The following is a 14,007-nucleotide window of genomic DNA, read 5'->3' on the forward strand; positions in this document are numbered from 1 at the left end:
TTAATACACCCTTCTCTGAAGTCCACATCAAGTGCGGACTCCGCTGAAGGGAACTACCCCCAATTCCTTCTGGAATGGTGACATTTCATGTTCCAGCCTCTCAAAGCGGAGAGAAGTTACCATGGAGAACAAAATATTCTTGTGTTAGTAAAATTTAAGTTCTGTAAATGTTTAAAATTCATAATATTTTATGTAAAAACAAAATTTAATAAGGCTACTTAAGATTCATACTGTATGTATTCTAGGTTTTGGCATAAAGCTTTTACTTCGTCATCCCATTTAGACTGAATGATGAATATTCATCTACCTGGGGTGTATTTTGTACACAGAATATTTAATATTACAAGTATTCAATAGTACAAAGCTTTGAGGTGTTGTCTAGTTTATCTTGTTTAGTTTATTTTGAATGAACGTGAAAGAATACGTTATATTCCGCATACTGTCATTTTTGTCTTGGGACAGACGATATGAAATACATGTAGTAATAAAAAGCTTTGAATAAACAGAGACTGGTATTGCCAAGTTTTCCTTAGTTAACCTGTCGAGTCTGCTTAACATGAATGAACACGATGCGTCACTACTTTTATGCAGGGACAGATGAGTTTATATTCAATTTCATCAAGCTGCGAGCGAGAATGATAAAATCTTTTTTAAAAATGTATCTGCCGACATGATAAAATATAAAAATATAAAATATCTGCTGAGAAAGCAGGATCAACAACAAAAAGTATTTTGACCCTGAGTCATGTAACCAGCAAGTCACCTCAGATGGGGTGTCCCATTACCCTTTTTATAACGATGCACCCTCCAATACCCAGGCACTTGAAGTCTACACTTGCTCTACATCACAGAAGTGAGGACTTGGAGGAAGGGCTAAGGGCGTAGTGTGACAACTGGGAGAAGGCCATAGCGTCATTAGTAGACAATGAAGAAGACCACACCTGAAGAAGGCTTCACAGCTGAAACGTTGTGTTTGCTCTCTTCTCTTTTCAGCATGGAATAAACCTACTACTTGTTCCTTTGCAGACTAGGCATGCTGACGCAGCTACCCACCTGAACATATGTAGACAATGTCTACACTAGACTGTACAACTGGTCTAACACTACAGATACCCTGGTGTTGAGAAGTTTTCTTCAAGTGTAATTGCAGTAAATGACTCTAAACCTTATGCAAAAATGTCACATTCTTATGGAAAGAGAAACAACTATGTGTCAAAATTCTCCACTCAACGGCATGAAAGTTATATGGGCAGTCTGACTTTTCCAAACTTTCAGTTGTATTTCTGCTCCTGTGTTTTGCTTGTTCTGATCTGATCGATTGGGAGATACCTCTCAGACGTTGTAGACTGCACTCTGTGCCACAGTTGCACAGTTAACAACTGGCATTTAGTAGGAGATATGGTATCCATGAAAACAACCATGTCCATTCTCCGAAGTTTCATAATCATAAACTGTTAAGCTCAATCGTAATCATACACTTATCAGCAACACTACTCTTTTTCACCTTAGAGAAACAATTTTAACAAATATAGTTACTTAGGATGAGTCTTCTCTCGTTTCTACAAATGCAGTACCAGCTTCCAGGCTCGTCTTACCTTATTTATGTTGCCATTCTGCAATACTTTGTCTCCTGAGGACCCACTAGCTCAGGCTGGTTGTCATTCTATTACTCTTAACCTTGTTGTTGTTAAAAATAGTCACCATTCATGTGCTACACTAGGGTAACTCTAGTTTCTATGTATTATTACATTTCTTCCTTGCATATATAGGATAGTATGTTGGATCTTTATAACTATAACCCTTTTAAATCACCATGGATAAAGCTTTTATCTAAATAAAATGCGAACATGTGATCCATAGGACAGGGCACGTGTTTTAGAGCAAAGCAAGAGATGGTTTTGTTCAGTTTTGTGTACTCCAGGAAGTGTTCCACATCAAAGACCCTGCATGAAGGGCGAATGGCATGTCAGAGTTTGTCATTTCAGGTGGGAAAGGTCTAGATGGTGCATCAGATTACCATACCTGATATCTCAAAGCACTGCTTCATTAGCACACAAATCACAATATAAGCAAAATGAAAAAACATTTATTTTAAGAATAAGAAAAGAGATTGTTTTCAGCTATGAAGCTAAATACTAAAATAAGATTCTGTTTCTGGATACATTAAAGGAGAACTGCATTCCCAATTTCTCAGACCAGTTAAATTCATATTCACATTTCAAATTAAGACCACTTTGTGAAAGTACTGTAAGCTGCCAAATTGTTGCAAACCCCTGGTCTCTCCACGTGCGAGAGTATCAGTTTTGCAACGAGAAGTGGCCCTGTAATGACTTAGGCAACGCGATGTACGAGCAAATTAAGTACAGGTTGTGCAGCAGATATTTCACTGCAGAAATGTTCCAATGTGGTCTGCATGCAGAGTTAACAAGTAAGTTCTATGTATCGGCAAAAGCATCTAAAAAATCGAAAGCAATATTTGTACTGGATTAAAAGAGATGTTTTCACAAGCCTGCTTCTTTACAATGTAACAGGGCTGATTCACGGCGCCAGAAGTTTTGTTGCCTCGTTCTGAATCGCAGAGTGTGGAGCTGCGCATACCTGGAAATTTCATTTATTTTGTAATGTTAATTGAAGGTTTTATAAGTTACTGTGTACATTTGACTTTTATTGTGGTTTGAAATGTACTCACCAATGCTTATTCTTTCAAACACTGAAATATAAAAATAACTTTGCAGCTCCCCTTTAACGTATTGAGAGCTAAGATCTTTTAGTTCATATTTAAACTAAAAACTATAAGCGTCTTTACACAAGACCTACCAAATGTACAATTCCTTGCCTGACCTGAATGACTGCTACTGTATAATGAAGAACTGAGTGCATGTGACTTTAAACCTGGAGAAGGCAAATAACTAAATTAGTATTTCCATCCATCTGTTTTCTAACTGCTTCTTTCAGTTCAGGGTCACAGGGGTGCTAGTACCTAAACTGGTAAGGAATAGTCACAAGACAGGGTATATTAGTATTTATTTTATTTTAAGCATCTTTTTAAAGCACTGAGTATTTTCTTTAACAAAAAATAAGAAAATTACAATTTTGTATAATAGTTTAATGCTTGGGTAGTGTACCCAAGGCAAATACAGTACTGATCTCATCTATCCCACATAGCTGCAACAAGCCTTAGGTATCAAACTGATACTTTTACATGCTGGGGTGGCCTAAGGAGGCATGAGATCAGAAAACATATTTACTCTGTGAACTAGGCAAGCAGACTGGAATCCTTCCTGACTGTACTGAAAGAACAATGGCTAAGGAGGCCCACTTGGTTCCTTTGGCAAACTGAGCAGATGACCGCAAGAGTGCCAGTCTCATGTAATTTAAGCTTTTGACTGATTTCACTTCATACGAGTAAGATTATGAGAGCTAGATCCTTATTACATTCACTTATCGGATCTCAGGATAATGAAATAATTAAGAACCAGGCTTTCTCAGCATCCTGCAATGTGGTGGACACTAACAACATTTAGTATATGCTGTTATACATGTATATGCAAAACATGCTGGCCTATTAGAGGTGCTACACATCCGATATATTCACTCTCCATTAACCCCTGGACTATTTGCTCCTGCTGAGCTATGAGACTATTAAAAAAACAGTAAACGTTAACTTGTTTTAAATTGCTCAATGTATCAAAGGTGAACCAAAGCACCATAGCATGATCTGAGAACATTCTTCTGTGAAATGTGCTTCTTCTTTTGCTAGACAAAACCACTCCCTGATACTAGAGCTAACAGACAATGAAAAAACAATTTTGAGTTACAGCAGTGTCTCATTAATTATTCAATATCACATTATATGTGCAGGCATTCCCCTGCTGTGCAACACTGGGCTCTCACTAAAAGCTACTGTAAATAAGGAATTAAATAATTAAATCTGTACAGTTTATTAGTCCCAGAAAACCCCAAACCTGGAGTTGTGTAGAGCTTGATCCAGTTTCGATGTTTACCCAACAATCATTTGTGCATTGATATACAGGGCCAGTGTCAGGGAGTTGTACAATCAATACAGCTGCACCATGGCTCAGCTGAGATGTCTTTACACAAATAAGAAAAGCACGTCTCCTCCCTGTTGAAAAAACCAAGAGCTGCTCAATGGATCAGATATTCGCAGCAGCTCCTAGTCAACTGTTTGTTTCCGCTGATGTTCAGGCCCAGGCTCAATGAGTCAGCCTGGTTTACAGGCAGGAATATGTCCGAGATAAAGTATTCCCCCATTGATCTCCCTCTGGCCCATGAGGCAGATGTGCTGGATCACCTTCCTGATTACTGGCCTAATGGGAGGAGCACATCTTGTGGATGGGAAGCCCGGGCAGTGTGGCGTTTGTCCTGCATGTCACGATAGACACATTGCATTTAGTGGGCTGCTGTCCGCATCTGATGGGCCAGAGAATAAACTGTTATATTTAACATTTCCAGTTGCCTATGTAATACAAAGCAATTCATAAAGAATACCAAGAGGAACAACAATGACCTGCTGCAGAGTCTCTGAAAATAGACTCAACTGAAGTCTGAAGGATAAAGCATGAAGCAATTCAGAAACTCACTCATGGTGATACAGAATGTCAAAAAGCAACTATCCTGTAACCTCCACTGAACCACTGAAGGCTGGCCTGAGTTCTACTGACCAAAAATTCTTTACCAAGTAAAATAATACATAAGCCTGCATTGTCTTTCCTAAAATGTTCATTTCATTTGTTATTTATGCTTCTAATTTGTATGGGGTCCCAAAGACATTCAAGGTTATATTTTTATAAGGACAGATTTAGATGACCATGAAACAGAACAAAGACCCAAGGCGATAGGGGAAAAAGCTCATAGCCTTCCTATAGCAAGGCTGATCAAGCATCCACTTGCAGAGGCTGTATTAATACTTGTACAACAAGGTATTGAGAATTATAGTTGCTGTATGCTTTGTATATTATATACCTGCATTCAAAGAGGCAGTTTATTCTGTTCATATTTTAAAACATATTTCTCCACCAGGTTCACAAACGTTTCTTGGAGCCACTATAAGTGGACTGCTATTCATTCACTCCTTTAATGCTAACTCCTGTCCACCTTTGATCCTAATTTTAGCTCTGACAAACTTGCCTAAAGGTGCTAAAGATCCAAATAGCTGGACTCCAGAATTGGGATGGTAAACACTGAAATCACTGCCCCACCTTGATCATCCCACACTTTGTTAACAGTTAGAGCCATGGTACTGTACTCGAAAGATGTTAAATACACCGAATGTTTGCAATATCACACTGCACGGATTCCAAGCCACAAAATAAAACATAAAAGGTCTGCTTCTTACGGAAATAAGCCTGAAGCAGAGACCATCAAACAAGCTGGGGAGATAACTTTTATCTGACATTAACAGCCCCACAATTCCCCTGTCATGTCAGAAGTGGCGATAAACAGACGATTCCAAACAGCCAACACAAAAATCATTCCAGCCCCTGCCTAGAGCATGCTTGCTTTCTCTCTCGTGAGCCTGCAACACACCATGCACCATTACTGAGGTTTATTGATTTCTTTCATTATCAGGCTACTAAGTGTTTCCCTCTTTCTCTTCACTCATGTACCTTCCATTGTCGGCGTCTTCCTGTCACAGTGCGCTTCCTTTTGGGTTTTTTTTTAATCCACGGGTCCCTGCCGTTGCTGGCTACGCTGAGAGACAAACAGCATTGCTTGGCTTGATTTGAAAATAACAGCGCTCTTCACTGAACTGGCCCTGCTAATCTCTCTCTCTCTCCACCTGCACTCTGCTCATGATGTCATCAGCAGCACGGCCTGACCCTTGGAATGGAGAGAGGCTAATCATTCTGCTGCATCAAAGAGCATTTCCGGGAGCCCCTCGGTGCTACAGTTCTCCCAGACCTAACAGATGTTACTGCTGCCTTTGGAGAGATTTTCCCCCCATGAGGATTTTGGACAAAAGCGCAATATCTAGAAATTTGTAGACACCCCCTAAATAATGCCAAAAAATACTCGGTTAGGTTTGGCAAAACACGATTTAGGAGATCCACACTTCAGCCGACACAGTTTCAGATCAGAATCCAGCCACTTCTCTTTATTTAATGCACAAGCCATTGTGGTGCATCCTACCTATTTGTCGGTGCAAGGCAGAAGCAGATGGATTCAGAATATTAATTTCATGTTCTTCCCTCCCATATTACAGGATGCCAAGAGTGGTTTCCCGCCTATAACAGATTACAAAAAGGAAAGAGAGAGGAAAGGGCTTTCCACACACAGCGCCTTGCAAAAGTTAGTATTTATCTCCTTCCAATAATATGCCATTTTGTTTGTATTAAAATCGAAAGAATTCTTAATTAAACATTCTTCTTCAAAACTGAAATGCTCGAATTGAAAACACAATGTTGGGTATGTATGAAAAATAGAGTGTTTTCAGTCTGAGCATTTGAAAACGTACCGGCCAGGGTAGACCAGACATGGCAGAATTTAACAGCCTTTTGGCTGCATTTGCCTTCTATTTGCCCTAGTGCAACCCTGTTATGAAAGGCGCTATACAAAAATAAATTGAATTGAAGAAGACATACTACCATTGAGAAAGGTTTGTTTCATGGTGATGTAAAACTACTGCATTTTGCTCTGACTGCTGTCTTATCTGTGACACTGGGTCGGCTTGAGGCCTATATAACCAATTTATATACCTCAATCAGACAGATTTTATCGTTGGGCATCATTCGTCTGATACCATTCATCACCCTTTTCATATTATGCGGACAGTGCCTACTTCTGGGCTGCTGTTTCTATTGAGACCACTAGAAAGTGCCTGGTTTGATCTAGAAATTAAAAGGAAAAGCAACAAGACTCAGTTTGTTTGTAAACAGGAAATGAACTGTATGATAACCGCTTGAGAAAAAAGGAGGTTTTCCTGGTATCAAGGCAAACAACATCCAGAGGAACTACAGTATATGGACATGTGTAGACAAACACTTTTTTAGAAAAATGCTCTGACAAAAATCAAATGGATCTTGATAAAACACATAAAAGTGTTTACTATTTTTCCCCAGAGTTTGAAAGAGAAATGGCTTACAAGAAGCTTAAAAACAAGGAAATGAATCAGGGAAACAAATTCCTGTCCACTTCCAGACACTTAGCACAGCTGAGGAAAATTTAAGATACCAGAACCAAATCAAGACAGCAATTTTTATAATCAATGTTAATACGTCCTATGATCCTTCTTGTCCCATATGAGTGTATTGAGACAGACTGCATATTGGGAATACATAGAAAGTAGCCCATTTTTCAATTTGAAAGATTTGCCAGACCTTCACTTTTATTTCTACTCTTTTGTTTTACAGTCTTCTAATTGAAGAATGTCTGGTCTCTACCATATACTATATTTCCTAGTGATCCTTTTGGTCAAAGTAGGTTGTGTTTGGGCCTATAATTAAGTACTTAATTGCAGCTTGGCTTTAAATAAAAAGATTTAATGAAACCTTACTTCATTCTCCTACCTTGCATAAGCATAAACCTCTTGCAGATAAGTCTTCTGTCTCTTCCACACTTTGAGAAATAAAGGGACTCACATTCTAGAAGATATCTTAATGAATATGGTGTCTGCTCATCCCAGGACTTGCAAATCTCAATACAACCTATCCACCTGTTCCTTCTATTTTTTTTACTTAATCTCTTTTCTACAATGTCAATGGCACCCCCTGGAGAGCAAGGTTGTGTACACATTGCATAAGCGACTGGATTTCTGGGACAAAACAAAGAGATCGGCTTCTTCTTTCTGACTTCATACAACTCTTGAGCAGTTGTTAACTTTTTGGAATAGAGATTAAGATATTACACATGAAAACACGCCCTGAGACAATACAAATTCGGCTTTAAAAAAATCCCCCTCATCAATGTTTTCCCTTACTGTACATTTTCTTCACAGAGACACTTTCTCGTCCCATGGGTATGATCTGTTATTGGAGCACTGTAAGTACTTCTTTGCACACTTAAGGACTGTTAAGTAAGATAATTAAGTTAAAAAAATTAAGTTCCTGTCTTTGTGTACTATTCTAAGAAAAGCTATTCCTTTATCTGTCCTAGTACTCTTGCTAATTGTTAACCGCAATCTCGGCCTTTCATAAAAGCAGAAATGGTTGAAGGGATCTGATTATGGTCACAAATTTGCTGCACATGCATTTGCAGCCTGTGAATCCCCCTCCCTCCCCCACATAACACTGGATCTTGTCCCATCTTGACATAATTTATGTGGAGCTTTGTGCTGCTTCAGACCTGGGGCTGGTGGAGGGAGGGTTTAGAGTGTTGCTTCGGTGGTCAAATCAATATTCCGCGGCACAGTCATAGCTCTCTGACAATTTAAGGAGTCTTGTGGTTGACTTGATTATTTGATTTTTCTTAACGCAACCAAGTCACTAGAATACATTACAATTTTCTACAAAAAGTAAATACTTTTAAGAGAGTTCGTATACACCTTGCAATATGCTAAATAATGACTTACTCATGCATTGCACAATTTGAACATACATCAACTTCATCTCGACTTTAATTATTTCTTTCTGATCATAAATCCTCATATTTTATTTGCCTTTTTATTGCTTTGACACACAGTGTGGAAGATGCATAATGATAAGCAGCTTCTTCAAGCAGTATATAGTATGTGGTCCTAGACTCATTGCAACATGGTACAAGCAAGGATGATTCATTGCATTACAGGGAACCGTGATACAGCGGTATTCACAGGACACACAAGAAGGGAAGAAGTGTGGGTCACCCACAACAAAACTTCCACACAAAAAAAAAACAGGAAGTCTCCAAGTTAACAGTTAATAGGCAAATACGGTTTTGGAAGGACTGTGACCTCATTAGTTTCTAAGGAACTGTTTAACAAGACTGTTAAGGATATAATGCTTTATCGCTGTCATTTCTCATTGTACAAGCTAGTACAAAATACATTTGTACTGAGCATTAAAAGGAATATATCACCTATGAATCATGAAAGTACAGGAGGACAACAACAATCTTTTTGTATCAGGTGTGTATTGACATTTTACTGAATGAATATGACAAAGTTCAAGTTAAGTCCATTACGTTGTATTCAGGGGAGTCATCTGTAGGTCAGATGAATGTATGGCCATTATTGGAAAGGCTGCACATGCTGTCTTGTGGGATTCTCTCGTAGAGCCCAGACAAACATGTGACTGTTCAATGGTCTCTAGGTTTTCCTGGTTGCCTGATGTCACCCCAGCTCATTACTAAAATGTTCACTGGGGCACTTGGGGCACTCGTCATCAGTCAAGAAAGCTGTTATTACACGAGTAGCATGAAGACATGCGTTGTCTTGCTGAAATGCTGTGAAGTTGGGATGAGCCCAAAGGAAGGGCAGTTAATTATAGGCCAGGACTTGATCAATGTAGAACTATGCAGTCACATTGTCATCAAACAGCACAAGCTGAGTTCTGTAGGTACTAGAGGCTTAGTTCCATACCATCACTGGACAACACTGGACCCACAAACACAAACTGTAGAAGGACACCTGTCTAGCTGCTCAGACGAGGCTGATGTCCGCTGTCCCTGTCCCATGACATTTCTATCAATGGGCCAGGAGTACTGGAGCTGGTTCTCTGGCATGAGGATTTCAACAGATGAGCCACTTTGCAAAATAAAAAGAAGTTTGTTCATGCCTGCGGCTGAAGGCAACCAATACTAATTTCAGCCAGCTTTGATGTAATGAATTCTGTCAGGTTTTAATTCAATTGGTACAGCAGTTCATAATTTGAAAGAGATTTTGAAACTGCAGGACCTACCAGTCATCTTGGTTGACACAACACCAATTTGGGTCACAAATGTACTACCTTCTGATATCTTTACACTTAAAACTCACATGGACACAAAAGCAAAGGAAATTTGTCCATTTACCCCTCTGATCCACTGAAAACTGTGCTGCAGTCCCTTAAACCATGCTTAACAACTGTTTATTAGCCTAGAATCCAATGATGAGCTGATCCTCTCAGACCCTCACTGACTTTGATATAACTCCTGTTTCCTAGCTTTTACTTTTTGTCCTTCCTGTAATTCAAACTGTTAAAATATAAAAACATTTACAGTAATAATCAAGTCTCAACATTTGAACTTTGCAGTATATAGTACAAGAAGACCAAAATCTGGAGTCTTGCAGTACTTTAGAAATTAGGAATACAACATGGTAACGCAGTGAAAATACAAATAAAAAGGGCAAAAGGGTTAAAACTCTGTATTATAGACTCTGCATATGCAGGATGGATTATCAAATTCACCACATATTGAGCTTTGGCTTCCTCACACAGACACACAGCTGTTTCTAATAGACCAATCCACAGGAACCCAGGCAATTAAAAATAATCTTAAAGGCCAAAATGTATAGGCATATCTTCCAAAACGTTCACAAAGCCTGTTATTTGTAATAGATTCATTTCATTCCAGCTCTGTGGGTGCATATTTCCCTATCAAATATATTTTCCTTTATAAGTTCTCCTACATGCACAGGGTCTCTTGCCAAAGGGATGTGGTGTGGATTGTAACTTCAAGAGCAGCTCCCACTCTAACTGCAATGGTCAATTACATTTCATGGTTTTGCGAGTGCTAAATATCCACACTCTTTTCCCAGAAAATGTCCGCAGAACAGAACAGATTGGCATCAGCTGTTTCTGGCTCATCGGAAAGCTGTCAGGGAACTGAGATCCTTTTTCGGATCAAGAAAAAGGGTGGGATTTTGAAAAATCAGAGCAGGGCCTCCTAGGTGGCTCCGTGAGTAGAGGTGCTCACCTGAACACAGGGTTCAGGTGAACAGAGCCAGGGTTCAAACCTGGGTCACATTCCTCCAGTGATGATGCACAGGTGGTAGAACACCACTGAGGGGAAAATGGGAAAGGTTAGCTCTCTCTCGACTCTGACTTCTTTGGCACTTGGCAGTGAGGGACTTTCCAAGTGGCACTGAATGTCTGGTAGGCATTAAGAGACAAGTGGCTCAATCGGTGTATGTGTCAGAGGAGTCCGCCTAGACTTCCTGTCTCCAACGTGTGCGGTCATGGGGTCTGCAGTTGAGCGCTGGGATGTGAAACACACAGAGCTCTCTATTCCAAATGTGGCAGGTGTAACAAAAAAGTTGATTCTAGATTTGAAAAACAAAGCCCAGGCTGACACTACACAGAAGAAACACATGAAATCCGCTTCTAAGTACAGCAACACTAGAAGCATCAGTAACAAAGTGCCAGCAGACAGCTGACAGGTATTAAAGGGGCTACACTAACTCAAAAGCATTACGTCACTGTGGTCTAATGGTATTTTCCCAGGCTGTATTCTGGTGTTGCATACTGGTTAAAATGGAACAATATTCAAATGAGATCTGAGCTCTTACTAGTACATTGTAAAGCCTGAGCATATCTTCCCTAGGTTTCAATTCCACAGTTTTTCCTATAAACTCAAAGAATCTATCAGCTTTCTGTTTCTCTTCATATTGTGTTGTTGAAAAAGAAATCTGCATAAACACTCATCACTTTTAACTGAGATTTTCAAGACCCATATACTATAAGCAGATTTCTACATTTTATGAGCATGAGAAAAACAATGTGCATGCAATAAGAATGCACAATACATGCTGTATATACACAACATATTTTTTCATGACACTTGTTATACAGTACATATTATCCATCTTGGCAGAAATGTTGAAGCCTGAAGGATCAGCCATCATCATCAGGTTAATCAGGGTCAGACCAGGCATTAAACCAGCAGATTTAAATAGGATATTTATTCTAAAAAGGCTAAGGACAGACACAGTAAATAGAAATATCCTAGTTTGACACTTTCCATCCCTGAAAAGTTATTGGCCTCAGTTCTGCTGGCCAGAATCAAAGATAAGACAACAAAACAGTTCCACATCCACACATTCCAACCCTGATAGCACTGGTCTCTTCCACACTAATTAGGCAGTGCCCTACACTGATCTCAAGGTTGCCTTCAATTCTGTTAACCATAACACCAGTTTACTGCAAATGCCTGACACTGACAGACAACATCAGGGCTGTTTGTGATGATACAGAGTCCTCAGCAAGCTTGAGCATGACTATCAATAATAATAATAATAATAATAATAATAATAATAATAATAATAATAATAACAACAACATTACTTTATTAACCCTTTACAATTTCTAGCATTAGGAATTATTTTTTCGCATACCCCAGCTTGCTCTCCATGAGAAACACAGGTGGGGAGAGAGAAGCTTGGGGTCAGAGCGCAGGGTCAGCCATTGTACAGCGCCCCTGGAGCAGTTGGGGTTAAGGGCCTTGCTCAGGAGCCCAACGGAGTAGGATTCCTCTGCCAGCCGCGGGATTTGAACCGGCAACCTTCTAGCCACAGGCAGATCCTTAGCCACAGAGCCACCGCTGTATAACAGTGCACTTGTAAATGTGACCAGATCATTGTAACAGCATAGCATACTGTAGCTAACATAACAGCTAGCCACAGGCACAGATCCTTAGCCACAGAGCCACTGCTCCGTCCCAGTGTGAGACCATGTGAGACCAGGCTGCACTGTTGGTCTGCATCTGCTGCTTGTTTCAGTGGACTAGACCCTGCAGCAAACATTCATGAACTGTACACCAGGAGCAGTTCTACAGCCAAGATGCATTGCTCCTTGGACTCATAATAATGTTAAACAAATCTGTGCCATCAACACTGAAATGGCAAAATCCAACATCTACTTTGCCTGCAATCCTACAACATAGCAGTTACTATGTTGAATGAGGTAAATATTAAAAAACGAATACATACGGTGTTAATGTATGAAATTGTTCATCAAATACATCTCGTTCTCCAGTTTCACAAAAGTGTCCTGCAGCTTGACTAACTACCATTGAGCTGCCTTCAATAATTGGAAGCTTTAGATTAATGGTACGGATAATGGGTAGACCACATTTGCAACTCCAACGTCTATCATGAAACAGTGAATCCAGCAGTGTCCTGAGCAGTTGGAGACGGGAGGCTCCTGGTTTGTTTTTAGATGGACACTTTGGCTAATCTTAATATCACCCTGCAACTCACAACTGGCAGCCCACTGAAGCTAAGCAGGTATGAGCCTGGTCAGTACCTGGATGGAAGACCTCCTGGGAAAAACTAAGTTTGCTGCTGGAAGAGGTGTTAGTGGGGCCAGCAGGGGGCACTCACCCTGTGATCCATGTGGGTCCTAATGCCCCAGTATAGTGACGGGGACACTATACTGTAAACAGGCACCGTCCTTCGGATGAGACGTGGTCATTAAAAATCCCAGGGCGTTTCTCGTAAAGAGTAGGGGTATAACCCCGGCGTCCTGGCCAAATTTCCCATTGGCCCTTACCAATCATGGCCTCCTAATAATCCCCATCTATGAATTGGCTACATTACTCTGTTCTCCTCCCCACTGAAAGCTGATGTGTGGTGAGCGTTCTGGCGCACTATGGCTGCCGTCGCATCATCCAGGTGGATGCTGCACATTGGTGGTGGTGGAGGGGAGTCCCCATTACCTGTAAAGCGCTTTGAGTGGAGTGTCAAGAAAAGCGCGATATAAATGTAAGCAATTATTAATTATTATTATTAATCTCACCAGTACTCTGCATACAATCATCAACAGCCTACTGCAAGCCTGGAGATAGCCCCCAGACAAGACCACTGTTAATAGACACACAAGGCGGCTGACCTTTGACTTCACAATGTTGACCTCACTCCTCCCTCTGAGCTGTTGTGTAGTGGGGCTGATAGTTTAGACTGGCTACAGTGTATCACCCAGTATGGGCTATCGATCCATCCTACATGCAAAGCCTCTTGGGACTCTTAAGGAGGAATACAGTTTTCTAAAACATATTCTTATCATTCCATGTTAAACTGATATTCATGAGGAATACAGACTGATAACACTGGCTGATTGATATAGAAGTCAGCCTCTACATGTGCTTGTCAAGATG

The 14,007-nt window shown here is 40.2% G+C and overlaps 1 protein-coding gene across 2 annotated transcripts in view; it reads right to left on the reverse strand.

Moving 5' to 3' along the window:
* The window catches only part of clcn5b (chloride channel, voltage-sensitive 5b), a 35,400-nt gene that overhangs the window by 15,325 nt on the left and 6,068 nt on the right, over positions 1-14,007 (reverse strand). Inside the window, exon 1 of one of the 2 annotated variants that reach the window (XM_006632728.3) lies at positions 5,628-5,768. The exons of the other annotated variant lie outside the window; for it this stretch is intronic. Within the exon in view, the coding sequence (XP_006632791.2) occupies positions 5,628-5,634 (7 nt within the window). The 5' untranslated portion in view covers positions 5,635-5,768. Of the gene's footprint in view, positions 1-5,627; positions 5,769-14,007 lie in introns of those variants that run through there. 2 annotated transcript variants of the gene reach the window in all.

The sequence above is a fragment of the Lepisosteus oculatus genome, chromosome 8 (genome assembly GCF_040954835.1).
Source record: "Lepisosteus oculatus isolate fLepOcu1 chromosome 8, fLepOcu1.hap2, whole genome shotgun sequence".
Taxonomy (NCBI): domain Eukaryota; kingdom Metazoa; phylum Chordata; class Actinopteri; order Semionotiformes; family Lepisosteidae; genus Lepisosteus; species Lepisosteus oculatus.